The sequence below is a fragment of the Silurus aristotelis genome (genome assembly GCF_946808225.1).
Source record: "Silurus aristotelis genome assembly, chromosome: 16".
In the NCBI taxonomy this organism is placed as follows: domain Eukaryota; kingdom Metazoa; phylum Chordata; class Actinopteri; order Siluriformes; family Siluridae; genus Silurus; species Silurus aristotelis.
In genome coordinates this window covers 16,766,145-16,793,740 of record NC_139589.1, presented here as the reverse complement: position 1 = coordinate 16,793,740, position 27,596 = coordinate 16,766,145, and the positions used below count along the sequence as shown (strand labels likewise).

Here is a 27,596-nt window from a genome sequence, read left to right as displayed (position 1 = left end):
TCACCAAGGTGCACAATTTCCTTCAACATGTTGTGGCCTTACTGGTGTTCCAGGCAATAATTTGGACATTATTTTAAACCTCCATCATGTGGATGAGAGCATGAAGCATGAAGATTTATACAGAAACAGGTTCTTTATGTTGGGTTAATTAGAATCACTTCATTGATGACAGGGGCATGATAATTACTGTCAAACATAATAATAAATGTGATCTGTCTGAGCACAATCACATGTCCTACAAAAGGGTAGACAGACATATGCGACCAGGCTAGTGATTTTTTCTGACAAGATTTATTTTGGTTAAATTTTGTACATCACATAAACCTGCGCTGTTAACATGGGTGTGTAGACCTGTTATCAGAATATGAATCTGACCACACACTTGCACACCATTTTAATGTGGATATATATAGACAAATATAGACACTTCCAACTGTGTTTGTTGCCCACCTAATGTGTGTGTTTATGGTCATGTGTGTGAGCAGTAGTTTGGAGGGGATTGAAAACACATAAGAAAATAATATATTAATAATAATATATTATTTGCAAAAACACAATCATACAATCACTGACACTTTCTCTTTTTTCTCCTCTCTCTCTATCTTTCCTCCTTCCACAGAGTGAGGTTGAAGTGAAGATCAGGGGTCAGACTTTATTTAGCATCTAACTCTCACTCTAGGCTTTGCTGACCTTTGACCGCATTACATTTCTCTCCGGACAAGAAAAGTTTCCATAAAGCAGTTTGTGTGCTTTAGAATCCAGTCTCAGAACCCATCTTAAATCCCCACTTACAACTACATATGGACAAGAGCAAAAGCATGAGATTCAAAGTAGTCAAAACCCATCATCTTAGCAGTGGCTTTGATCAGCTAATTACACGTTTTTGCAACATTTTCAGAAACAAAAGAATTTGCAAAGACCCTCTTCAGATTACAGTATGTATTTTTTTGTCTGTCTGTCAATTTATAATATCCATGTATGTTTGCATGAATGCATGTTTGTTTGTGTATGTACAGAATCTATCTATCTATCTATCTATCTATCTATCTATCTGTCTGTCTGTCTGTCTGTCTGTCTGTCTGTCTGTCTGTCTGTCTGTCTGTCTATCTATCTATCTATCTATCTATCTATCTATCTATCTATCTATCTATCTATCTATCTATCTATCTATCTATCTATCTATCTATCTATCTATCTATCCACTTATACAGATATAGATTTTAATAAATGTGTAAAATATTAATGTAAAATAATAGTGCTACCATAGTAATCGTCAGTGATATACACCCCGAAGCGAGGCTTAGACAAATAAATGAGAAATGGTTTATTTCTTTGTGTTACAATACCAAACAGGTAGAGGCAGGATGAGTGGGCTATAACAAAAATAAATCACATGTACAATCTAGGTGTCTTTTTGTGTGGGTTTGTTCGCGGTATCCACACAGGATGACCCAGTTTGTATCACTAATTGCACAAATGGTTTCTCCAGTAAAAAAAATGCCCCTAGATATATATATCACTGTTATATGTATACGCTGTATTTTAGTTACATAGTGTTAGCACATTTATAGGAAAAGTAAAAATAAACACAGATAAGGACTTTGTGTTTGTGTGTGTGTGTGTGTGTGTGTGTGTGTGTGTGTGTGTGTGTGTGTGTGTGTGTGTGTGTGTATACTAGGTTCAGTTTAATACATGCCACACATGCCACACATGCTGTGTATATTTTCATGTATCAGTCTGGCCTAGAGCTTCATCATCACAGCAAGCACACACACATACAAACACACACATGCTCGGCATGCTGCTAACAGCTGGAACTGTATTTTACACACAGTTGTTATTATTAGAGCTGTAGTGTGTGATTAATGTTGTTTTACTTTAAGCTTTCAGTAATTAATCTGTACATGGAGGGATTCATTTTAAATAAAATATAAAATGCAGTTATTGTGAGGAACTTGGACGACTTGTTGTTCATGCATAAATGATTGCAATGTTTTTCTCTAACAACAAAAATATGTTAACACAGCAGATAAGTAAAGGGTTCATCATAGCAAGAAAATGTGATGGTTCATTTATATACTGCAAGAGCACAACTCTGGATGTAACTCTGCCCGTAAAATAAATCGATAGTATTATTATTAACTGTTTTCACCCAAGGGAAAAATATTAAGCTTAATTTGAGTTACCTGTGTTCAGCATTGTATTTAGATTACTGTATTTTTCGGACTATAAGCCGCTACTTTTTTCCCACATTTTAAACCCCGCAGCTTAAACAACGAAGCGGCTAATTTATGAATTTTTTAACAAAATAGAAAAGATAATGTTAAATTATACCTTTAAACTCTAACTTCATGATTTATTCTAAGAAATCTTATCACACTACTTTATCTCTGTCTATAATTAAGTGCAGACAGAATTCTAAATCTGCTGAAATATCTTTTTTATTTTTTATCGTTCCTCGTAAAGTTTTCATGGCAAACATCAATGACAGCATTAGATTGCCAGTGCTGCCAAATGACCATGTTATAAGTGGGATAATCTATGGCAGAGGCAACCATGTCATGCATCAAAATTTTATATTGCACACCTAGCCATGGATTAGTAGACATAGTAGACATTTAGAGCGTTAAGGGTTTGCAGTTTTTATATGGATTTGTTCTTTTTTTACCTAGCCTATTATATTAAAATGTTATTAGTTTACCATAGCATATGTGTGTGTGGTACAGTATGTTTTATTACAGTTTTTCTCAGTTGCTTTGAAGAATTTCACTTCTTCACTTACTTGTTCAACCTTCACATCACGTAGTCAACACTGTGAACACTAGTACAGTGAAAGTGTAAATCCTGTCCAGTCCCTTGCAATCAATATATATCAAATATGCAATCAAATATATTAATCTGTGCTGTTGAAGTTCATATCTGCCATACAGAAGATTTTGATCCTTGTGCATTTTTACAGTTTTTCTCAGATGCTTTGGAGCATTTCTTGAATCATCCTTAATATTTAACTGCATTTTAAAAACAATTTGTACAAACAGCACAACACATTGGATTTCTTGCAAAAGCCTGTACTTTTTCAAAATCCTTAGTTCATCTCTCTGTTTCAGTATTTCCTGATATAAACTATGAATATTCACAAGGCTGAATTTCTTCTGTATGGCATATATAAATTTCGACAGCATGAATTTATTTATATGATTGCATATTTGATTTATTTTTATTGCAAAAGACCAGACAAGATTAACTTTTTTCTGTACTATAATTGTGTCCCCTTATTTCCTGGTTGTTCATCCATTTTCAGAAATTGTAATTCTGTGTTTTGCCCTGTCGCCAATCGAAGGTTCACGAGATTCACCTTTGACCTATTTTAGAGAAGTAGTTGAATTTTAGTTGATCTAATTCCCTAAACTTCCCTTCATTAGTGACATTCAGGACATACTGTATTTTTCGGACTATAAGCCACTACTTTTTCCCCACGTTTTTGAACCCCGCGGCTTAAACAACGAAGCGGCTAATTTATTAATTTTTCCTGGGTTTTTCCTGGTTTCACAAACTTCAAGCCAAGAAACTGAACCCCATAACATTAGACCAATAAAATTTCCGAACGGAAACGAAAAAACGCACCTCACCTGTGTTCTGAGCTGCACAGCATCGGGAGAAAAAACGTTTTTTTTAAATGCACGACGATGTGAAAAACTCCCGAGAGAAATAGTTGTGAAATGAAGGAGGAAGACAGTGAACAATGACTTACTTGGTAGGCTACTGTTTAGATACAAGCCGTTGTAACGCGTTGAGTCAGGGTGAAGGGAGAGCTCGCTAACTCCAGTTGCAACAGAAATCATATAAGCACAGACAGGTTTCCAAAACTCGTGCTTTTTTTTTTTCTTGGCAACAGCGTTATGGGTTAGTCAAAGAAACTTAGCAATGAGCATCAGAAAATAATAAGGACATAATCCTCAGTCTTACACACAGGCAGTAATACCGGATTATGCAGTGGCATGCTATTCCCAAAATACCGTAATGCTCCTTAAGGAAGCGCAACATATTTCACCCGTTACACCGTGTGTAATGTGTCTTTCGTTAAAGCCTGTGTAAAGTACATTAGTGTAGACACTAATGCGGCTTATAGACAGGTGGGGCTTATTTATGTTAAAAATAAAAATATTTGTAAAATTCAGTGGGTGCGGCTTATATGTGGGTGCGCTTTATAGTCCGGAAATTACTGTATTCACAATTTATCAATTCAAAACATATTCACAAAAAAATAAATATAAAAGTCTAATAGAAATTTAGCTGGTTAACCATTTTACATTTAACGTCTTATGCAATGAACTGATTCCGAGATGATTTTGGGGTAACCCCAAATGTACCTCCATGTAAAATGGTTAAACCAGTTGTCAGAATCTGTCATTCCAAATTCATACTATTCAGGTGAAACTAGTATAATATATTTTAATTAACATGCAATAAACAACTGATAATGTAGTAAACAGCAGCCAATTGTGCACAATCAATTAAACGAATGTACCAATTTTTTTATCCACTTTTGATCAAAGCAACATGAAATGCTTTTATGATGTGCACAAGTGACTCCATGATGTTGAGGTGGAACAAGTAGTTTTGAGAATTTAATTTCTGATCTGAGTAGTTCTCCAAAACAATGGAGAAAAAATTTTAATAATTCTGATCCAAACCATAGTATATAAGTGGAAATACTAAAGGTGTGGACTGTCATACTGACACCATGACTAAACATTTTGACTATTTATTTATTTTTAACAATGACAAAAGGACTTGTTATACTGATGGTATGATCATTGACACAAACACTTACTTTTGAGAGATGAACTAAGTATTTTGAGATAATTACAGGCTTTTGCAAGAAATTCAATGTCAAGTCAAGTCAAGTTTATTTCGATAGCGCTTTTCACAACAGACATTGTCTCAAAGAATGTAAAGAATTACAGAATTGAACAGTTAAGCTGAACAATGTGCAATGTGTTGTGCTGTTTGTACTAATTGTTTTGAGAATGCACTTACTGGTTTGCAAATATTAAGGATGATTTGAGAAATGCTCCAAAGCAATAGAGGGAAAAAAAGTGTAAAAGGTGTGCCTTTTTTTTCAGCAGGGCGTCATTTGTCTTGCTTAACAGTCAGATACTTATAGCTTAGTCTTTAGGACAGTGGACGCTCTCTTAATCATATGCTGAGCTGCATTGTTTTAGGTTGCCCTGCATCCGTGGCACATCCATGATGTATTTCAGGCTCATACTGAGTGTTTCTGGAATAGGATTCAGACCAGGATAAAGTGGTTATGAAAATGAAATGAGTGAACAAATAGCTTTATGCAAATTCGAATACAAAAGTTGTTTCTGTATTTTGTTTAAAGGTCTGCACAGGCTTTAAATTGATGTCTGAGCCTGCTGTCTCTGCCAAACCTGACAATCAGTTTCTTAAAATAAAGCAAGATTTTTGCAAGATGCTGTATTTCAGGATTGCATACAACAGTCAGTAAACAATTACAGTTTCACCAGAGCACTGTGGCTCCATCAGCAACAGAAAAACAAGTAATTACCAGTCATGAAACTTCTTTAAAAGTAGAGTTTAAAAAAAATTTTGCACAAATTTTTGTGACAAAAAGAGTGCATATGAGAGTTAGAATAAATCCTTAAATTAGTGCTGTATGTCTTCATTTTGAGCTTTATTTTTATGCATTATTATTAGTAGTAATATTATTATTTATTGGACATTATATTTCTGCAATGTACTTCTGTCTATTGCTGCTCTGTGCCCAGTGTTCCAGGGACTCTCAGCAGGATAATGTGTTTACTGAATACGGGTAAATAATTGAATTAATAACACATGAATGTAAACATCATCTGCATACATACTTTTAACACAGCATATGATATGTCTATGCCAAACTCAAGTACACACACTCTTACGGATAACACATTTACTACACTGTCAGTCCTGCATTTCTGGAATCATGCACTACTATAAATATGTGTTTGTCAGCCAACTGTGAGGTGTGTGTGTGTGTGTGTGTGTGTGTGTGTGTGTGTGTGTGTGTGTGTGTGTGTGTGTGTGTCTGTGTGTCTGTGTCTGTGTCTGTGTGAATGTAACTCGAAAAGTGAACAGCTGTTCTCAGTGTGTGATGGTTGATGAAGAAATATCTTCATGTTATATTGAGTTCAAACCACTTCACCGAACGCAGTGGGGTTTGGTGGAAGTTCAAAGCTTTCTCAGATGTACAATGTGAAGATCAATTGAAGATGTTTTTATTCTGTATTTAAAAATCGCTTTGTTCTGCCTCCCATAATGCCATGCGTACTTCTTAACAATGAAATGGTTTCTAATTTTCATTGGTTTTCATTACTGGTTTCCATTTGGAAATGGAATGATTCTATTGTCACACCCTTGTTATATAAATGCTCATATAGACACTTAAGGGCTTCTGTCTACCCAGAAACATAATGCAGTTTGGCAATTCCTACAGTACACAATCAGTATATTGTGGATATCAATGAAGAAAAAAAAAGACAGATGGAATTACAGATATAGAAACAAAAAAAAACAAGGTTAAGAGCTGTCCTTGACTTTATAAACATGGCATAAGTGCTGTAAAGAACTACAAAAGCTCATTATGATACTGTGAGTGTGTGTGTATGTGTCTGTGTGTGTGTGTGTGTGTGTGTGTGTGTGTGTGTGTGTGTGTGTGTGTGTGTGTGTGTGTGTGTTCGCGCTTCACCCAAGGACTGAAAATGCCTTGTATTGGGTGGGAGAGAATATGAGTGAAAGAACTGTGTGTATGCAAAGGTCTTGTTATGAGTGTGTGTGTGTGTGTGTGTGTGTGTGTGTGTGTGTGTGTGTGTGTGTGTGTGTGTGTGTGTGTGGGTCTGCCTAAGAGGTTACAGTAGCATTGTTCTGGTACATTCCATAATACAAAGAGGCTGTGTTACTGAAACACACACACACACACACACACACACACACACACACACACACACACACACACACACACACACACACTAATATTTGTCTCTGAAATAAACATAAATTGCCAAAAAGCAATAGCATCAAAAACACTGAGCTGCAAAAGACACAGTGACTGTGAGGAGCTTTTAATAACTACTAAGGTGCGCAAACAGGAAATCTTTTTCTGACTTTCTGAGGAAGTCTTTTCATACTCAAGGTACTGTGTGTGTGTGTGTGTGTGTGTGTGTGTGTGTGTGTGTGTGTGTGTGTGTGTGTGTGTGTGTGTGTGTGTGAGTGCGTGCGTGCGTGCGTGCGTGTGTGTGTAGGCTACTTTTTATTGTGTTAATTAATACATATTACTGATTTCCAAGTCATATACTTTAGTAAGATCATACCCTTTTTCTGGATTAATACATGCAAATTAGTAATTTCCAAATACTGAATAACTTTCTTAGTGAATTCACTAATGAATTCTATTGCAACACATAAAACATCATTCTTGTATATTCTTCTTCAATATGATTAATACTCTTAAATTTTTTAAATAGAGTAGTCAAGGATCAACATAAAATGTCAGGAAAGTGAAAACTTATTAAGGTTTTAAAGTAAATATCCTCTTTTACTGTTTTATTTAAGACATCAAGAAAAAGAATTCAATTAGCATCTAAAGTAAAAAAAAATATACTTCAATTACCTTGGATGTGAACATTAAAAAAGGAAACAATTTTGAAAATGTAACTGATTTATTCTGTTAAAATATGAAGAAACTAGAGTGCCTGATGGAAACACAGAAGAGAAAAGAAATTCCATTATTCTAGTGACCGGAGCTCAGGACTGAACTGCTGTGAGGCAGAAATGCTATGAAATGTCTCTTTTACTGTTGTGTATTTCACCCTTTAGCATGCAACACAAATGAAGAAGTTTAAGCATGATGACATGACTTTTAAAACACATAAAGTGCATTGAAAGTATTCTCTTAAAAATTCTAGTTACATTGTATATATATATATATACAGTGAGGAAAATAAGTATTTGAACACCCTGCTATTTTGCAAGTTCTCCCACTTAGAAATCATGGAGGGGTCTGAAATTGTCATCGTAGGTGCATGTCCACTGTGAGAGACATAATCTAAAAAAAAAAATCCAGAAATCACAATGTATGATTTTTAAACTATTTATTTGTATGATAAAGCTGCAAATAAGTATTTGAACACCTGTCTATCAGCTAGAATTCTGACCCTCAAAGACCTGTTAGTCTGCCTTTAAAATGTCCACCTCCACTACATTTATTATCCTAAATTAGATGCACCTGTTTGAGGTCATTAGCTGCATAAAGACACCTGTCCACCCCATACAATCAGTAAGAATCCAACTACTAACATGGCCAAGACCAAAGAGCTGTCCAAAGACACTAGAGACAAAATTGTACACCTTCACAAGGCTGGAAAGGGCTACGGGGAATTTGCCAAACAGCTTGGTGAAAAAAGGTCCACTGTTGGAGCAATCATTAGAAAATGGAAGAAGCTAAACATGACTGTCAACCTCCCTAGGACTGGGGCTCCATGCAAGATCTCACCTCGGGAGGAGCTGGTCAATGACCTGAAAAGAGCTGGGACCACCGTTTCCAAGGTTACTGTTGGTAATACACTAAGACGTCAGGGTTTGAAATCATGCATGGCATGGAAGGTTCCCCCTGCTTAAACCAGCACATGTCCAGGCACGCCTTAAGTTTGCCAATGACCATTTGGATGATCCAGAGGAGTCATGGGTGAAAGTCATGTGGTCAGATGAGACCAAAATAGAACTTTTGGGTCATAATTCCACTAAACGTGTTTGGAGGAAGAAGAATGATGGGTACCATCCCAAGAACACCATCCCTACTGTGAAGCATAGGGGTGGTAGCATCATGCTTTGGGGGTGTTTTTCTGCACATGGGACAGGGCGACTGCACTGTATTAAGGAGAGGATGACTGGGGCCATGTATTGCGAGATTTTGAGGAACAACCTCCTTCCCTCAGTAAGAGCATTGAAGATGGGTCGAGGCTGGGTCTTTCAACATGACAATGACCAGAAGCACACAGCCAGGATAACCAAGGAGTGGCTCTGTAAGAAGCATATCAAGGTTCTGGCGTGGCCTAGCCAGTCTCCAGACCAAAACCCAATAGAGAATCTTTGGAGGGAGCACAAACTCCGTGTTTCTCAGCGACAGGCCAGAAACCTGACTGATCTAGAGAAGATCTGTATGGAGGAGTGGGCCAAAATCCCTCCTGCAGTGTGTGCAAACCTGGTGAAAAACTACAGGAAACATTTGACCTCTGTGATTGCAAACAAAGGCTACTGTTCCAAATATTAACATTGACTTTCCCAGGTGTTCAAATGCAGCTAATGACCTCAAACAGGTGCATCTAATTTAGGATAATAAATGTAGTGGAGGTGGACATTTTAAAGGTAGACTTACAGGTCTTTGAGGGTCAGAATTCTAGCTGATAGACAGGTGTTCAAATACTTATTTGCAGCTGTATCATACAAATAAATAGTTAAAAAATAATACATTGTTATTTCTGGATTTTTTTTTTAGATTATGTCTCTCACAGTGGACATGCACCTACGATGACAATTTCAGACCCCTCCATGATTTCTAAGTGGGAGAACTTGCAAAATAGCAGGGTGTTCAAATACTTATTTTCCTCACTGTATAGTATAACATTACATGTATTATATATATATATATATATATATATATATATATATATATATATATATATATATATATATATATATATATATATATATATATATATATAGTATTTCATTACAGCTCAACAATGTGTTAGGTCTCTGATCAGATTTGTTTGAGATGTCGGCCTTTTATTGCCTCTTCTGGCTATAAATGGCACTACACACAGAGTGGGTGATATGATTATTGTTCTTATTCATGTATTATTTCATTTACATTATTATACCTTTCAGATAAGGGCTATAAAAACAACCTGCAAAGTTATTCATCTTAAAAAGAAGCTGATTGTACTGCCACATACATTTTTGTACTGTGTATAATATACACTTCTGAGTTAAAATAAAAACTCTTTGAATAAATTAATAAAAAGCAATAGAGATTATATAAGTTAAATACAATTTTGAGTATGCCACATCACTCACATCTTATTACAAGCACCCTATCAGCCAATAAAAAGGCGCAGATTAAAAGACCAACCTTGTTGATTTGACATCACTCTGTTAAAGAGGAAGGAACTGATGGTTTAGAAGACTAGCCTAAGTTGATGAGTTAAAATTTTAAGCTGAGGGGTTGTTTTGGGTGTATTTTATTGGTTGTGTGCAGGGAATTACAAATTGCAACCTCAGCTCAAAAGCCTGGCCTCTGTTAAAATGTATTTAAAATGTTGTGAAATAAATGTTGAAATATGTCTACATTGTTTACAATTATGACATTTGTCAGTCAGAACTACTAGTATTGCTTTGTTGTTTTTTTAAATTGTTATAGATACTGTAAAACAATTTTTTGTAGAAATGTAAAGCTAGCTAGGTCTAACTACAGTTGTATGCAAACATTTAGGAACCCCTGACAATGTCCATAATTTTCATTTATAAATATTTTGGTGTTTGGATCAGCAAATTCATTTTGATCTATCAAATAACTGAAGGACACAGTTATATTTCAGTAGTGAAGGTTTATTGGATTAACAGAAAATGCGCAATATGCATCAAAACGAAATTAGACAGGTGCATAAATTTGGGCACCCCAACAAAAAAAATCACATCAATATTTAGTAGAGCCTCCTTTGGCAGAAATAACTCTCTAGATGCTTCCTATAGCCTGTAATAAGTGTCTGAATTCTGGATGAATGTATTTTGGACCATTCCTCCTTACAAAACATCTCCAGTTCAGTTAGGTTTGATGGTTGCCTAACATGGACAGCCCGCTTCAAATCAACCCACAGATGTTCAATGACTTTCAGGTCTGGGGAGTAGCATGGCCATTTCAGAACATTGTACTTGTTCCTCTGCATAAATGCCTGAGTAGGTTTTGAGCAGTGTTTTGGGTCGTTGTCTTGTTGAAATATCCAGTGTCATCATTTATTTGATAGATCTAAATGAAATTGCTGATCCAAAACCCAAATATTTAAAAATGAAAATCATGGACATTGTCAGGGGTTCCTAAACTTTTGCATACAACTGTACCTTCATAGCTGTCATTTAGCTAACTAGTACTAGCAGCTCAACTGGTAGAAGCTCCAACAGATCAAAACAGTATACAAAGATAAATCAGTAAAAGGCCCCTTTGCTTCTTCTTTTGTAAAGACCACAAGCAGATATGTGTAGTGTATGGAATAATGTAAATCTGTTATGGGACAGTACCACTAATACATAAAGAGGACATCATAGAATTGTCTCATTTACTCTGAGGCTGAGTGCATAGACATTACAAACTTCGGGTTTATTAAATACTCTAGCTAATCTTCATAAATGTGTCTTGTAATATTCAATAGCATTAAACATAATATATTTTTTATTACTGTATTATATTGGACACTTTCACTTCCAGACTCACATGTGCTATGTATACACAATATCCAATATCTAACAGGTCGTGGGATGACCAAGGCAACCTTAGAAATGTAACCCGTTCCAGGGTACAAGAAAGCACTGGCCATGCCTGGTGTAAACTCCAGAAAAGAGGGGCCAAGGAAAGGGCCTGCAAATCCCGGGTCTCTGCCCAGTGATTGCCCTGCCACAGGGGCATGATTATGCCAAAATGGCGGACGTGTAGACTTTGAGGGTGGCAAACTGTTGGCGAACTGTTCCTTAAGCAGCACTGATCAATCCGGGCAGTTAACTGAAACTAATCGGTGCTGATCTCACCGTACACTGAACAGACGCCATCTCACGGCATACGACGTGTATGCGACGTGTATACGACGGCACGTCTAACTCTTGTCAGCTTAATACACCTGCAACTCCCCCTGGTGTGCAGGCATGCAGCGGCTTGCCCGGCTGAGGCGTAAGCTTTACCCACCAGCGCCAAATGTATTTTGCAGAGGCTTGGTGGGCAATGTCGTGGTCTTGAGAGACGATGCGAAAACCCAGGGAGAGATAGCTGGCTAGCGTCTCTTCAACCTGGGGAACCGACCTATAACCATGTTCTTTTAGTGCCATATCGTTGGAGTACAATTCTTCTTTGGGACTAAATAGTCACCCCGCCTGTGAGAACTTTCCATTGACGGATTATACACGTTTCCATTGGACGGATTATACACGTGATTCAGAGCGTGGAAGCGTTCCCAAGCCGTTGTGGATGCAGCTAGAGTTGCTGAAAGGGAACCATAGCTCATGCTATGCAGTGTTTAGCCAGTTCTTTTTTCATGTCTGAAAAAGGAAAACTTTTAATGTAAATGATATGTCATATGACGTATGAGTAAAAAAGGACTAGAGAGCAGTAAATTGAGCACGCAAACACAGTATTGGCAAGCATCTAAAACTTCACTGTTGATCATAATGGTGAAGTGTCTATAATTAACTTGCTACATCAGAGGTCACATCCTTCTAAAAGAAGTCAATGCTAAACTGAAAATTAATCCTTCAATTAATTGCTTTTAGACAGCATTTGTGTCCTTCAGAACATTGTGTATTTGTATACAACAAACATATAAACTATATTTCTCATTGCTTGAAAGTTTATTAGCTTATCAATAATCTTAAAACCTAATGAATCCATCAAGGTAAAACTATTTATCATAAAGAAATGAAGCTACTTAATTAAGTAGAAAGTTAGATTCATAAACTAGCTGTGAGGCACATTACTTTGTCTTGTGACATATTGTACTGTATAGGACTTGTATAGGACAAACTTATGTGATTACACTGAGGAAAAAACACATTAATTAATTAATGCTGGCCAAATATATTTTCTTTCCAGGGTGATGTGGTAGTGTACCTGTAGTTGACGAAGCTGTGACTTACATAACAATCACATGGGTGGAAGAAATTTCTTTGGAAATTCTGTGAGAAAAATATTACATTTTTTTAGATTAATAGAGGCAAAGAATATAGTTGCCGTGTGACAGTAAAATAGGGTAAGTGGAAACCTTTGCGTGTGTGTTTGTGTGTGTGAGTGTGTGTGTGTGTGTTTGTGTGTGTGTGTGTGTGTGTGTGTGTGTGTGTGTGTCCGTGCATAAAAAGGAGAGAGAGGGAGAGAGAGAGATTATGTGGCTCCAGATGTTTCCTGTATTCCCAGTGGATTTTACGTGGACTGCACTAGGCAGACCCAATTGATGTACCGAAGCAACTGTGTGTGTGTGTGTGTGTGTGTGTGTGTGTGTGTGTGCGTGCGTGTGCATGTGTATGTGTATGTGTGTAGGTAGGTAGGTAGAAGATATTATTAAATTATTGTTTCCGTTTGTTACCATCTCTCATTATTTTCATTGTTAGAATAATAACCAAAAACGGCATCTTCACCTGATTGGTGCTTTTATTCAAAGCAAACTAAATTTAATAAGAGGTGTATATGGAAATGTGGAGCAGAAACAAATTGAAATGTTTAGGCTACTATTTCCCTTAAAATGACTCATTTAATTATCTACAAGTTTAAAAAAGTGAATGCTGTATCTTTTTTTTACATGGTTAGTTTACGTAATATTAATTGAACAGATGTTGTAGCTGACTTGAGTTAACATTTTATCTCCAAAAAGACATTGATAACTTATATTATATGGCGAAAAGTCTGTGAATAATTGACCATTACTCCGAAGTCCAGATCCTAGTCCCTCTTTACTATTAAATATTGGTGTTATAGTTGATCCCAAAAATGATCAGTATGAATAAGGTCAGCCTTTTCTGTATGGCTAGGTGTTCATCTACTTGTAATGTATATATGTTGTAATAAGGCTGGCTAATACATAGATGACCTAAAAGCCACAGAATTAAACAATAAGCATACATGTTTAAATATATATAGGTGCATTACATTTCATTCTCATTTTTTACAGGAAACATTTGGAGAGCCTAACAAAAACGAACAAGTAACACCAATGCACATGCAGGGTTTTAGAGCGTCAGCCCGCATACACATCCTGTGTCTACACACACATGCACACACATATATCTGTAGCTCTTTCCTTCCTGTCCTCCTGTGCACTGACGGAGTGGGTGAACTTTATTACATTTTGTGATGCACTTTATCATGTGTTTGAGATGATTCTAGCAATAGAAAGGGACTTTATAAGTGAGGTACAGTATTGTGACTGAGTGGAACTTGGGACTGATCTTGGAGATGGTGGAGGAGAAGATGGGTGGATGCTGGAGCAACACCAAGGTGAACCTAGCTTTATGTTGATTCAAATTCTTAGTAATCCCGAACTGTAATTTATACTGCTGATTAGTAAAAGATTAAACATTGTGGAAAGTCGCATTTCAGGTGTTATTTTTTCTTAATTCTTTTTGTCAGAAAAACAATGGTATGTAGATAAAGGTACTCGTGAAGGAATTACTGAGTTTTAGATGCAGTATAATGCTTTATTAAAAGTCTGTTTCTTTGGATGAAGTTTATGATGACATGATATGAGGTTGACCAGTGACAAAATTTAACTGGGTGAACTGTCTTGATGGGAGTTTTTTTTCTTACTATGGTGATTACAATTAAGATTACCTGAAAATAAGGTGAAGTTAATTATATTTTTGCTCAGCATCATATGTTTACAATATAATAGGGGATCATTGGCATATTTAAAACCTTATGTAGTTGGTTGTTCATATATTTAGCTGTAATCAGACTCTACTAATTTAAACATCATGAATAAGGCATCATGCAACATGCAAAATGTGTTTATCTGACTTTTATATTAACATTTGACTGAGTATTATGCATTAAAGTAGAATGTTGTTGCAATGACATCATGCTTTTTAGACCATTCGGACCACAATTATGAGTTAATTAGTAAATTCTTATATCAGTTACAGACATTCTATGTTAAATCTTAGAAGGTTACCAAGTAAACAGGTAAGTGCCTAAACTATCCACATGACAATAATGCCTCAGTAATTTAATTGTATTAATTTTTAGTAATCAATTTTGTTATTCTACTCTATATTTTATATCTCGAACTAGCTACATTTCGCGACACTGGCTACCTAGGGAACAAAATTGGCAAAAATGCCATCTGACTTTACAGTAACACTGTCTAATCTTAGGAATGAGTTAAATTAAGCTGAAAAGCACATAGCACCTTCCTGCAAGTGCCGCAACATAAAAATATACGGTTGACTTGCAGCATGTCTTGGCAGGGTGTTAGCCTTTACCCTTCTCCACTGGAAGTTGTATTATGATAGGAGAAAACTGATGGGAAATGGGATTAGTGAGAAAATGGAGGGGGTGGGGATGTGATGACACAAAATGAATGCATCCTTGAAAATAGTTTTATTATTGCAACATTACTGTTTAGCTGGCAGTATGTTGGCAAACTGTTATACCCTGATGCATATAACCATAGGAATGTCTTTAAGTATCAGGTTAAGATATTTTGGTCAAGAATGAAAGAATACAAAATGTTATTCATTATACACTTAGACCCAAAGTACACACAAAAGTATTTTTTCTCTCTACATGCACTCATCTTTTCAGTATTGTAATACCAACCTAATTAACAGTGATATAATAATAATTACAAATATTTGTTTACTTCTTTGACTACACACTAACCCTAAACATATAATGTCAGAGTAATATTTTATTTTATTTTCTGATACTCTTGGATGCCAATAGTATTTACATACAATTTAGTATTTTGTCTGGAATTTTAAATCAGAGCATAATGAAATTTGTGCTTTTAGCCTTCAGTCATGAGTTGGTTTGATTTCACAATGCACATACGGTCAATAAATGAAGTGGGCATGTAGGTCTTAAAAGAGCAGCAATTATAAGCAAATAACAAAATATTTACACCAGTTTAGCATCTCACATCTGCATTCAATTTATACACAATTTTTGCTGTAACCATACACGAAAATAGTCAGGTCAATACAGCGTCAGACTCTCAAATGTGATTTCTGTGCACTTATATTTCCAAATAAACCACAATGAGGAAAGAAACACCCCAGTGTATTATTCAACCTGACAAGACATTGAAGACCAAACTATTTTGTTTTATTTGAAAAACATTTATGATATTTGGCAGACACAAAGACTTTATCTAGAGCTCTATAAATAAATTAATTCTGGTACTAAAATGCAAAAACCACTAATAAGACCACTTTAAGTCCCACTCTGTCACCTCTTAGCTTTGTTTTTTTGTCAAAGCTTAGATCTTAGATCAGAGTTTAGATCATATTTCCCTGAAATCATACAGTGAGACAGCTGATACTGTAGGTGTTAGACTGTGAATGGTAATCAGATTGTTTGATTTGGTTTTAGACATTTTCAATCAATGCATTAGACTGCATTAGATGGCCTAAGCTTTTATCTTGAGTTATTTGAGAATCTGAATCTGTGTGTGGTGCATCAGGCTTTCAGGTGGATGATGCTGAGCGAGCATGAGGTTTTTTATTCTTTAGATGTTATTTAGCTTTTTCTTAACTTTCATGATAAGACAATGTGCTGCTCCTTTTGTTCTCTCTTTATCATCCTTTCTTCCTTCCTCAGTCCAACTTGCTCCTTCTCTTTCACAAACTGATACTTTACAGTATTTTCTCTCTCTCTCTCTCTCTCTCTCTCTCTCTCTCTCTCTCTCTCTCTCTCTCTCTCTCTCTCTCTCTCTCTCTAGCTATCTTTTACTTTTCCAACTGATTCATGTATATTATCCCCATATAGTTTCTCATGATCATTTCCATTCTATGTAAATAGCCTTCAGCCTTCTTAAACTGCCGATATAACACATCTGCCTCAACTGTACAATGTAAACTATCTCTATGGCTGTTTTTTGCATCACATTGACTTATAGAAGGAGAATTTGTTTATGTTTTGAATGTATGAGGATTTTTTGTTATTGAAAAGGAAAGTGGGACTGTTAAGATCTGATTTGTCTTTGAATTGTCACTGAGACATAGAATTCTAAAGAGCACTGACATTTCAAACACACCAATGACTAAATGGGGGTTTCCTCTAAACAGCAGCAACTACAAATTTCTGTTGCTGGAGAATCTGGTACTTTCTGAAACCTACCTTTAGGGCTGGGTTGGTATTTATTGTTGCATACTAAAATATCCAGATGTTGTAAATTCAAAATTCAATGGAAGGAAGAAATGTATAAAATTAACTGGGTTTTTTTTGGACCAGGTGTGTTTATACTTTTATTCCACTAATTTTCATTTCTTATAAACCATATTAGATTTTTTATCATTATATATTTTAAACAACAGTAGGGATTTTGACAATGTGTTTAAATTAAACTCTTACCCTAGAGTTAAATGTGTTTGTGTCTGCAGGAAGAAACTGCCAGCTTGAACTAAGCCAGCTTGAACTGAGCAAAACCCTGATTAGATGGGATAATTTTAAATAGAACATTTAAAAATTGGGGAAGTGGTAGCACAGTGGTTAAGGTTCAAGCTCCAGTATTGCCCACCTGCCACTCTTGGGCCCTTGAGCAAGACCCTTAACCCTCTGTAAGCTTCAGGGGTGCTGTATCATGGCTGACCTCAAGTTCTAAACAAGCTGGGATATGCGAAGAAAATAATTTCACTGTGCTATAATGTATATGTGACAAATAAAAGCTATTCTAAATTAAAATTTTAATAAATAAGTAAATGTTACACCTGTACATAATGTGGATCTGAGGGATTAACAAGTAAGACTACTTGAAAATAGTCTTAAAAAAATAAATCTAATCATTTGGTCCACAATGGTCTATTTTACATTATATGCCCAAACAACAACATTTCACTACTTTAAAGGCAGGGCTAAAGAAAACATACTGAATTTCAGCCTTACCCTTCAGCCTTAGCCTCATGGGGTTATAAACGCTCTAAACTTAAAATAAAAAATTAGGCTCTGCCTTATAATAATAGATTGACCTGTCATATTTTTTGCAAATTGAAAAATGTTTTGGATATCATTCACATTTACAATATTGCTAATAATGTGATAAAAAAAATTCAGATTGGGCTAAAATCTTGGGAGGAGTATGCAAAAGATCTTATTCTGAATTCTGGATACACCCTTTTGTATTTTCCCCTGGATTTCTTGAAACAAAAATCCTCTAGAATTCCCCAGTTAAAGATCTCTTAGGTTTCTAGTCCAATTTACAAAATACATGGTGCCAAATAATTAGCAAGCCTCTGAGGGGGACTTCCCTTGCTAAAATGTATTTGCTGTTTTTCTGTTGGTATTCTGTCTGTCTGTCATATATATATATATATATGACAGACAGATATATATATCATATATATATGACAGACAAATATATGTTTACTGCTGCTGTTATTTGCTGCTTTTAGATTTACTGTTTGTTTTATTTGAATCCACCACTATGTTGTGATCGAGCTAATTGCGCAACCTGATGCTCGCGAGTCAAGAGAGAACATACCTAGTGCGACTGTCCCGAAGTTACAGTTTACAAAATAGCACTTCATTAAACTACACCTCAATAAACTACACATAAACAGGCTAGTGTTAATGTTGGTAGTTTCACACACATTCCACCTACACTGTCAGACACTCCACCTACACACAGTGTAGCTGAAGTGTCTGTGAGACTACCAACATTAACACTAGCATGTTTATAAACTGGTGAACCAGTGAACAAGCATAATGTGCTAATTTTTGTGTATTTTTTCTCTCTAGGATCAGTTTGATAACTTGGAGAAGCACACTGGGTGGGGTATAGATTTTGTGGAGCGCTACACCAAATTTGTCAAAGAGCGATCCGAGATCGAACTCAACTATGCAAAGCAGATCAGGTGAGTTGTGACTTTTAATTTTGTGTGTGTGTGTGTGTGTGTTTTGCTATAAATAGGGGCATAATACACATACACAGATGCATTTACATCGGCTTTTTTTTTTAGCTGATGGGTTTTTTTCAAAGCATCTTACAATTACTCAACTGTACACTGTAAACTAAGTTGTTGTCAACTATCAATCTTGCCCTGTTACAATCTCGTTGGCCATCTGTACCCTAGTGAACAGAGTGATGCTACTGCTACTGCTAATACTTTTTTAGTGTGTTCTTAAATCGATAATAGCAGCTCTTAAACATCTGTTAATATCAATCAAATAGCCTCATTCAGTTCAGCTCATCCAGTAAAGGATTTTTTTTACAAAAAAAACTCTATTAATTTGCTAGTTTTAGGAACACAAGTATTAACATGGTATCTAGGTACGCTCCTTTAAATAATCCTGATTTAAATAGAGATTAAATTGATGATTCACTCTGCTTTACACACTTGCTTTGAATCCCCTTAAAACCCTATGGAGCTGTCAGTTGGTAAACTGCCTTAATCCCCTAGAGAGTAAGATATTGCATGGCTCAACCGCACACACAAACACACCTACACACACACACACACACACACACACACACACACACACACACACACACACACACACACACACACACACACACACACACAGCAGTCCCAGATGTGATTTTAATGCAAATCTTCTCTTGCATACAATTTATATCTTTTAAACATTTCACATTGATTTATTGCAGCATTGTTAGAAATATTAAATAAATATTTAAAAGGCTTTCAAAGGACAATAAAAGCCAAACTTTACAGGTTTCAAGCTCAACCTCAAGCACATCGTTCACCTTAACATACACATCGTTCACGTTAACTGTTAAATTCTGTAAAGCTGCTTTGAGACAATGAATTTACTCATCTTAAGCCTTGTAAATTTGTCTTTTTTTTAAACCAGTATTAAGACTGTCCACATTGGAAATTACAGTTGAACAGACTGGTTTTTATAGTAATGATAGAGAGATGTAAGTTTACAGGAGAGTTCCATCTTCTGCATTGTACATTTGCTTTTTAAACAGCACATCTGCTTATATCTAACAGCAGTGAAGTCTGCAGTCATAACGACAGACTGGTTTAAGGTGGAGGTTGGATTGCATCAAGGATCTGCTCTGAGCCCTTCGTTTTGACGAGGTCAAACAGGAGTCATTGTGGACTATGATGTTTTCAGATGATATTGTGATTTGTGGTGAGAGTAGGGAGCAGCATGAGAAGAGCCTGGAGACCTGAAGGTACATGCTGGAGAGAAGGAAAATGAAAGTCAGTAGTAGTAAGACAGAGTACATGTGTGTGAATGAGAGGGAGGGCAGTGGAGTGATGCAGTTGCAGGGAGAAGAGGTGGTGAGAGTGGAGGAGTGAAGAAAAGAGTGTAGGCAGGGTGGAGTGGGTGAAGGAGAGTGATATCAGGAGTGATTTATAATAGAAGGGTATCTGCAAGAGTGAAAGTGAAAGTTTGTATGTTGTATGGTTTAGAGACAGTGGCATTGACTAAAAGACAGGAGGTGGAGATGGAGGTAGCAGAGTTGAAGATGCTGAGATTTGGGAGTGACGAGGATGGACAAGATTAGAAATTAGTTTATAACGGACAACGCATGTAGGACGTTTTGGGGACAAAGTGAGAGAATCCCGATTGAGATGGTTTGAACATGTGCAGAGGAGGGACATGGGGTATATAGGTAGGAGAATGCTGAGGATGGAGCCACCAGGAAGGAGGAAAAGAGGAAGGCCAAAGAGGAGGTTCATAGATGTGGTAAAGGAAGACATGCAGGTAGTTGGTTTGAGAGAGGCAGATGTAGAAGACAGAGTAGTATGGAGACGGATGATCCGCTGTGGCGACCCCAATGGGAGCAGCCGAAAGAAGAAGAAAAAGAAGATCTATTTTTTTGCTAATTTAGAATCATTGAAGATAAAGAAACCTAATGTGAATTAATAAAATTAATGTTTAATAACAAATTGTGTATTTAATTTAAGTGGAGCTTTATGATGGTTCATGGGGAGGCTGTAATTAATTCTTTACTAAATATTGTAGGTAACGTGATGTTGAGGGTGGTGTGACTTAGTTGCTAAGCAGTAACTATTTTATTTTACATTAACTTTATATTAAAGTACAAATGCTGGTTGATATATGTTTGCCTGTACTACTACTACTGGCTTTTCCATGTGCTTACTTTGCAAGTCTTGCCAGGTTTAATAGAATAATCCATAGTTACAAAAAAATTATTTGGGTTGTACAAAAATGAAGATTATTTGAATTCTTTGCTAATCGTGTGTTATTGATTTGTTATTTTAGAAATTTGTCTAAAAAGTACCAACCTAAGAAGAATGCCAGGGAAGAAGAAGAGAGCAAGTAAGTCTAACAAAATTTGTAAATTTGTTTTTTATTATTTTTAAATACTTTATTGATCCCACAAAGAAATTGTTAAATCATAGAGGTGATGTTCTGATGAAGAGAAAATAAATGACTTATTATGGTAAATTCAGCAGTAACTGATAGATAGTGGCCAGTCTGAAATCTGATGTCGTTTGAAGGATGCTAGTCCAGTTAGTTTACTGTGGGTTTACTTGTGATGTAATTTCCTGTGTTAGATACACTTGGTGCCGTGCATTTCTGGCATCCCTTAATGAGATGAATGACTACGCCGGGCAGCACGAGCTTGTTGCGGAGAACATGACATCACAGATCATCACTGAGCTCACGCGGTACACACAAGACCTCAAAACAGAGAGAAAATCAGTAAGTCTTACGAACACAAATCCTTTTCATTAAACATTTGTCTATTAAATAAATAGATTCACTACATTCTTTACTGATATTGTGTTGGCTTTTTGCTACTGCTAAATCCAACACAGTAACAGTAAAGAATGTAATGATTGCACAAATGAGTGCAAGTGAGGTTTCTGACGTGGATAAGAATAGTCAGCTTTCTAGCTCATACTGCTTAATTTTTTTCTTCTCTCTTTCTCTCTCTCTCTCTCTCTCTCTCTCTCTCTCTCTCTCTATGTGTATATATATATATATATATATATATATATATATATATATATATATATATATCTCCTGTGTGTGTGTGTGTGTGTGTGTGTGTGTCTCACACACACACACACACACACACACACACACACACACACACACACACACACACACACACAGTGTTTCCACCCTCTCCAGATATGAGTTTCTGATCCCAATCAAGACATGAAAGAGAAAAAATACACCAATATTCAATGCCGCCAGTGTAGACCGGCACTAATACAACTATGCATGTGTGTGTGTGCGTGTGTGTGTGTGTGTGTGTGTGTGTGTGTGTGTGTGTGTGTATGTGTGTGTGTGTGTGTGTGTGTGTGTGTGTGTGTGTGTGTGAGTGAGTGAGTGCACAGGGCTTCTATGAAAGCAGTATATTTACATGCTCTTCTGTGTGAACTTTTTTCTTCGGGAGCATTAACAGTGATAGGGTCTGGTCGAGGCCAAGGATATTCCTGCCCAATTGGTACAGTTATGGAAAAAAGAGAAAACACTCTCCTTCAATTATTATTTTTTTATTATTATTATCTGGGTCTAAATAATACAGATTACAAACATTATTAAAACTACACACTTCCTATTTCCACAATGATCATGAGAATAACTAGCAGCCATGTGTTGCATAATATAAACAATATTTGGTAGTCATCAAGAAGAACCTTTGGTAATTTTGTGTTTTGTGGCACTCAGTGTCTCTATATCATGGCAGAAAGAGAGGACACCAGGCTTGATCTCAGAGAGGTACTTGTTGCTGCTCATCAATCAGGGAAGGGTTATAAGGCCATCTCCAGACAGTCCTAAATTCAGTAAAAAATAATTGTTTACAAATGAAGACCCTTCAAGACAGCTTCTAATTTCCCCAAGAGTGCGCATCGTAGAAAATGTGGCCTGTTTAATGCTCTGACATATAAATATAAACCCAAGAGCTACATCATGTGCCCTACTGCCCTACTGTGCCCTACTAGCCTCTGTAAGCACAATTCATGTTTATGTCCATGAAAGACAAACAGAAACGACTGAACAAGTATTGCTTTTATGGAAGAGTGGCAAGGAAAAAGGGACTTCTTTTAAAAAAAGAAATTTCTAGATTTGCATCTAAACAAAACACAAAAAGGTTCTGGAATAATTTTCTTTAGACTGATACAGACATAGGTCCTGATGCACAGGGACATGTTTGGTGAAAGCCAAACACATCATATCACCATAAACACCTCATGCGATCTGTGAAGCATGGTGGTGGAAGGGTGATAATTTGTACTTGTTTTGCAGTCACAGGTCCTGGGAAACCTGTTGTCATTGAAACTACAATGAACTCCATGTTATATCTGAATTTTTCTGAGGCAAAGATGAGGCCATTTGACCAGGAGTTTGGCAGGGCATGCAACAGGACAATAGGTCATGCAACAGGACAATAATTTAAAGCACACCAGCAAATCAACATCTTAAATGCTACAGAGGAAAAATGGTGGTGAGATCTTAAGAGAGATGTTCGTAAAGAAATGCATTTTTGTAAAGAGAAGCAGTGTTGCCTTGGGCCAAATTATTGTGAGAATGAAAGACTTATGCAGAAAATTTTTACTTCAATTTTTTTAATGTGATTTGAAATGTTATTGAATTACAGGGAGTACTTTTTTTCATAACTGATTTCTGAATGGTGGCTTTGCTTTGAAACATTCGGTTATCCTATTGCTAATTAAAATAATATCTGCAGCAGATAGACTTCGCCCAATGTTCTTACAATCTTGGATAATGCCTGCCTAATCTGTGGTTTATAGGTCTAATATACAGCAAAGCTCCTTTTCCTTTTTCCTCCTGATCAGATACCGTCTCTGGTTTAATAAGCTGTACATCTGAACAAACCACAGAATACTTAGCAGCCTAATTGTGTGATAGCTCTAAAACACAACCAAATAAGCACAAGTCAAACACCAAATATGTCTTGCATGAGAGTGCATTTCATATTTCACTTTAATGTTTCTTTTACCCAAATTATAAACACAGAATTTACCAATAACGATGTGGCAGTCCATGACATTATTTGGACTGAAATTATTTGACATAAATCTAATGATTCATCTAAACAAAGTTTGAAGCTTCTGAGATCAGCCAAGCTCATAGTGTACAATAACACGGTACACAGATTGTGCGTGTATACATAATTCTGTGTGTGTGTGTGTGTGTGTGTGTGTGTGTGTGTGTGTGTGTGTGTGTGTGTGTTTTCCTGGTTCCTAGTTTCTCAGTGTTTGGGAGAAGTGAGAAACCTGAGGGCAGTGCAGGTTAACTAAGACAGGAAGTGCTGTCACTCCATAATGAATTGAGAATCGTTTCTTTTGTGTGAGTGGGTTAGCTCTCCTTGGGCTTATGCAAAGCATGCTCTCACACTCACACACACACTCTTACACACGCTCACACTCACAAAGACATACACACAGACTGTCGTGTGGGCCTAAAGGCTTTTCTAAAGGCATACATTTCTTCTTTTTCAGTTCAATTAAGCAGTTTTCTTTTTATTATTGGGAAATATTGGGAATACATCTAAAAGATGTCATGTTCTGTTAGCTTGCTTGTTTTACTATAATGGTTGCATTAAACTGAAAGTACTGCTTTAAAAAAGCACATCTAGCAACTGTTGTTAAAATAAATTATTAATGGTTTGCTTCAAATTGTGTTAAGATACTTCTCTGTCTTATTCCTTGCAAAAGATGACATTACATTAGATTTTGACTTAAGTTTTTCATCTGTAATTCATTCACAATTACCTGCTACCACTTTTCTGGTTCCTCTTTTTCTACTCTACTTATTTCCTCTTCCTCTTTGGACGGTGTGTCCTCTTCACTTAGACAGACCTCTGCAGATTTTGTCCCACACAAATGCACAGAATCCACAGACTCTTGAATGAATTAGTGACCACTTTTCTCTGTATATGTGTAACAATTCTGTATTTCTAATTAAAAATTCTCTACATTGTAGGGACAAATGATCAGATGCTTGATACTTTATTTGAACCTTGCTTCTAAGGGCAAAATTCACAGTTATTACACATAGTGTTAGCTTAGTGGTTGGGGCTTTCGGCTTCTTAGCTACTCATCATAATTTTGTGAATACAGACACCAGTGCCATTGTTGGGCCCTTGAGCGTGTGTGTGTGTGTGTGTGTGTGTGTGTGTGTGTGTGTGTGTGTGTGTGTGTGTGTGTGCGTGCGTGTGTGTGTGTGTGTGTGTGTGTGTATGTGTGCATTAGAGAGAGAGCGAGAGAGAGAGAGAGAGAGAGAGAGAGAGAGAGAGAGAGAGAGAGAGAGAGAGAGAGAGAGATGCAATAGTTGAACGCAGGCCAACTTTCCTTAGAGTTTTTTAACTCTAGTGTAAGGACTTTAGACTTCAGAACTGTGGTATAAATGCCACACAACAGTGTGATGCTTGAAAACACACATACACAGAGAGATGCACTAATTCTCTGTTCTTTCTTTCTCTCTTTTTTTTAGCATTTCCATGATGGACGGAAAGCTCAACAACAAATTGAGACCAGCTGTAAACTACTGGAACAGGTGAATTTATCTAAATCCATATCTTAATCCACTGCACATAAATGAAATGGTAATTGTACTGAATAAGTGTGTCAATATCTCTAAATATATTTAATGTAAATACAGATTTTAGAGGACCCTCCCCCCTTAATGCATGTCACTGACACATATTTCTCTCTGGGGAGCTGCATAAATTAGGATGCAAATTATTTTCTTTAATTTATTATGCTATGTCACTCCCCATTCTGGTAATTACATACCTTTACAGAGCTAGTTACCCTAACATTCAAAGTACTTAAATGAAATATGATGAATATATACATTTATCTAATGAATTCTGATTATATAAAATATTTGGTTCACAAGAAACAAACATAGATGGTGGTTAAATGATTTATATCAGAAGGCCTGTGTCAAACTCATCTGGAAAAATGTGTGTGTTTGGAAAGCAAATTAAAAAATAATGTTTATGCCTTTGTGTGTGCTTGTGTGTTTGTGTGTGTGTGTGTGTGTGTGTGTGTGTGTGTGTGTGTGTGTGTCTGTGTGTGTGTCTGTGTGTGTGTGTGTGTGTGTGTGTGTGTGTGTGTGTGTGTGTGTGTGTGTGAGTGTGTGAGAACACATTATGTGGGTGGAGGATGGAATGGTTGTGGACTCGTGAAACAAGCACCGATTGTCACTCTTTGAATAAACAACTAGAAAGAAAAGCACTAAAGAAAGGAAGAAAAAAGGAGTGGAAAGAAAAAAAGGCTACAAGTACATAAGCGACTTGAAATTTACTCAAATTCTAAACTCAAGCATATAGACAGGGTGTGTATGTATGTTGATAGGATGTGAGTGTAACTGGGTTCTGTGGGTTGAAAATGTAAAATAAAAACAAATATATTATGGTCCGTCTATGCCTAATGTGCTTTTTACAATTAATAAACAATTAATTAATGATATGAATATGCTTCTTTGATATTATCACAGATAATGTTTTTAACACTGACCAACTTATTGTAATGCCCATGTAATGGGCAGTTGAATGTTGAGAAAACGTGAATTAAAGTACTACAGAAACTATAGCCAGCACCTTGTGGGCTGCCCCAATTCGCACTTTTTGATTTTATTGTATTAATTAAATCAAAAAGTGCTAATTGGGGCAGCCCACAAGGTTTCTGCAATACTTGATATTATATTTGAGCCACCATTGGGTGGGTTCACACCCCAGATGTCATAATACCAGTCTATTAAATGCCATCAAACCCAGATGTAAGGAGATGACACTACATGCTGCAGGACTATACTATATTTTGTATATGTCATGTACTCTGGGTATTGTAGGCAACACAGAGGCACAGAAGGTAGACTTGCTGTATCACACATGCGGAGCCTTGGTCGGTGGATTGACCATGCTAAAATATACATAGGTGTTTAACAGGATAAAATGTCATTATATATCAACAATATATTTATATATTTTTTTTTTATTTGCTCCTTTCCTTGCAAGTTCTTGTATACTAATGTTTGTGTGCATGAATTTGTTTGTGTATGTTACAGTGTAAGCGGAATTTTGAGAGATCTTGTAAAGAGGCAGATCGAGCACAGCAGTACTTTGAGAAAATGGATGCTGATATCAATGTGACAAAAGCAGATGTTGAGAAGGTAGGAGTGTGTTATTGTTTCCAGCTTTTTATATAATTCTTAGCTTTTTTCAGTACCTGGGTCTGGTTAATGTGATTAGTTTTAGGCAGGATTTATATTCTCATGCTCTTCTCTCTCTCTCTCTCTCTCTCTCTCTCTCTCTCTCTCTCTCTCTCTCTCTCTCTCTCGCTCTCTCTCTCTCACACACACACACACACACACACACATACACACACACACACACACACACACACACACACACACACACACACACACACACACACACACACACACACACACACACACAAAAAATACAAACCGTGTTACAGATTTAATCAGATGTTACTTTCTCAATCCATCAACATGTAGCTTGAACACAAAGCAATAAAAAAAAAATAGTTAAATAATTATATAATAATACACAAATGAGGAGCAGTCAGACATTTAAACTCGAACAGAATGGAAGCATTGCTATAATAACACTGTATAA

The 27,596-nt window shown here is 36.4% G+C and overlaps 1 protein-coding gene across 21 annotated transcripts in view; it reads left to right on the top strand.

The window, feature by feature from the left end:
• Window positions 1–27,596, top strand: part of fnbp1b (formin binding protein 1b) — an 83,266-nt gene that overhangs the window by 19,986 nt on the left and 35,684 nt on the right. For 20 of the 21 annotated variants that reach the window (XM_083565129.1, XM_083565127.1, XM_083565110.1 and 17 more), the window contains exons 2-6: window positions 18,767–18,882; window positions 21,230–21,286; window positions 21,526–21,673; window positions 25,442–25,504; window positions 27,023–27,127. In XM_083565129.1, coding sequence (XP_083421255.1) covers window positions 18,767–18,882; window positions 21,230–21,286; window positions 21,526–21,673; window positions 25,442–25,504; window positions 27,023–27,127 — 489 coding nt within the window. Of the gene's footprint in view, window positions 1–14,079; window positions 14,309–18,766; window positions 18,883–21,229; window positions 21,287–21,525; window positions 21,674–25,441; window positions 25,505–27,022; window positions 27,128–27,596 lie in introns of those variants that run through there. The other variant, XM_083565121.1, reaches the window with a different exon arrangement.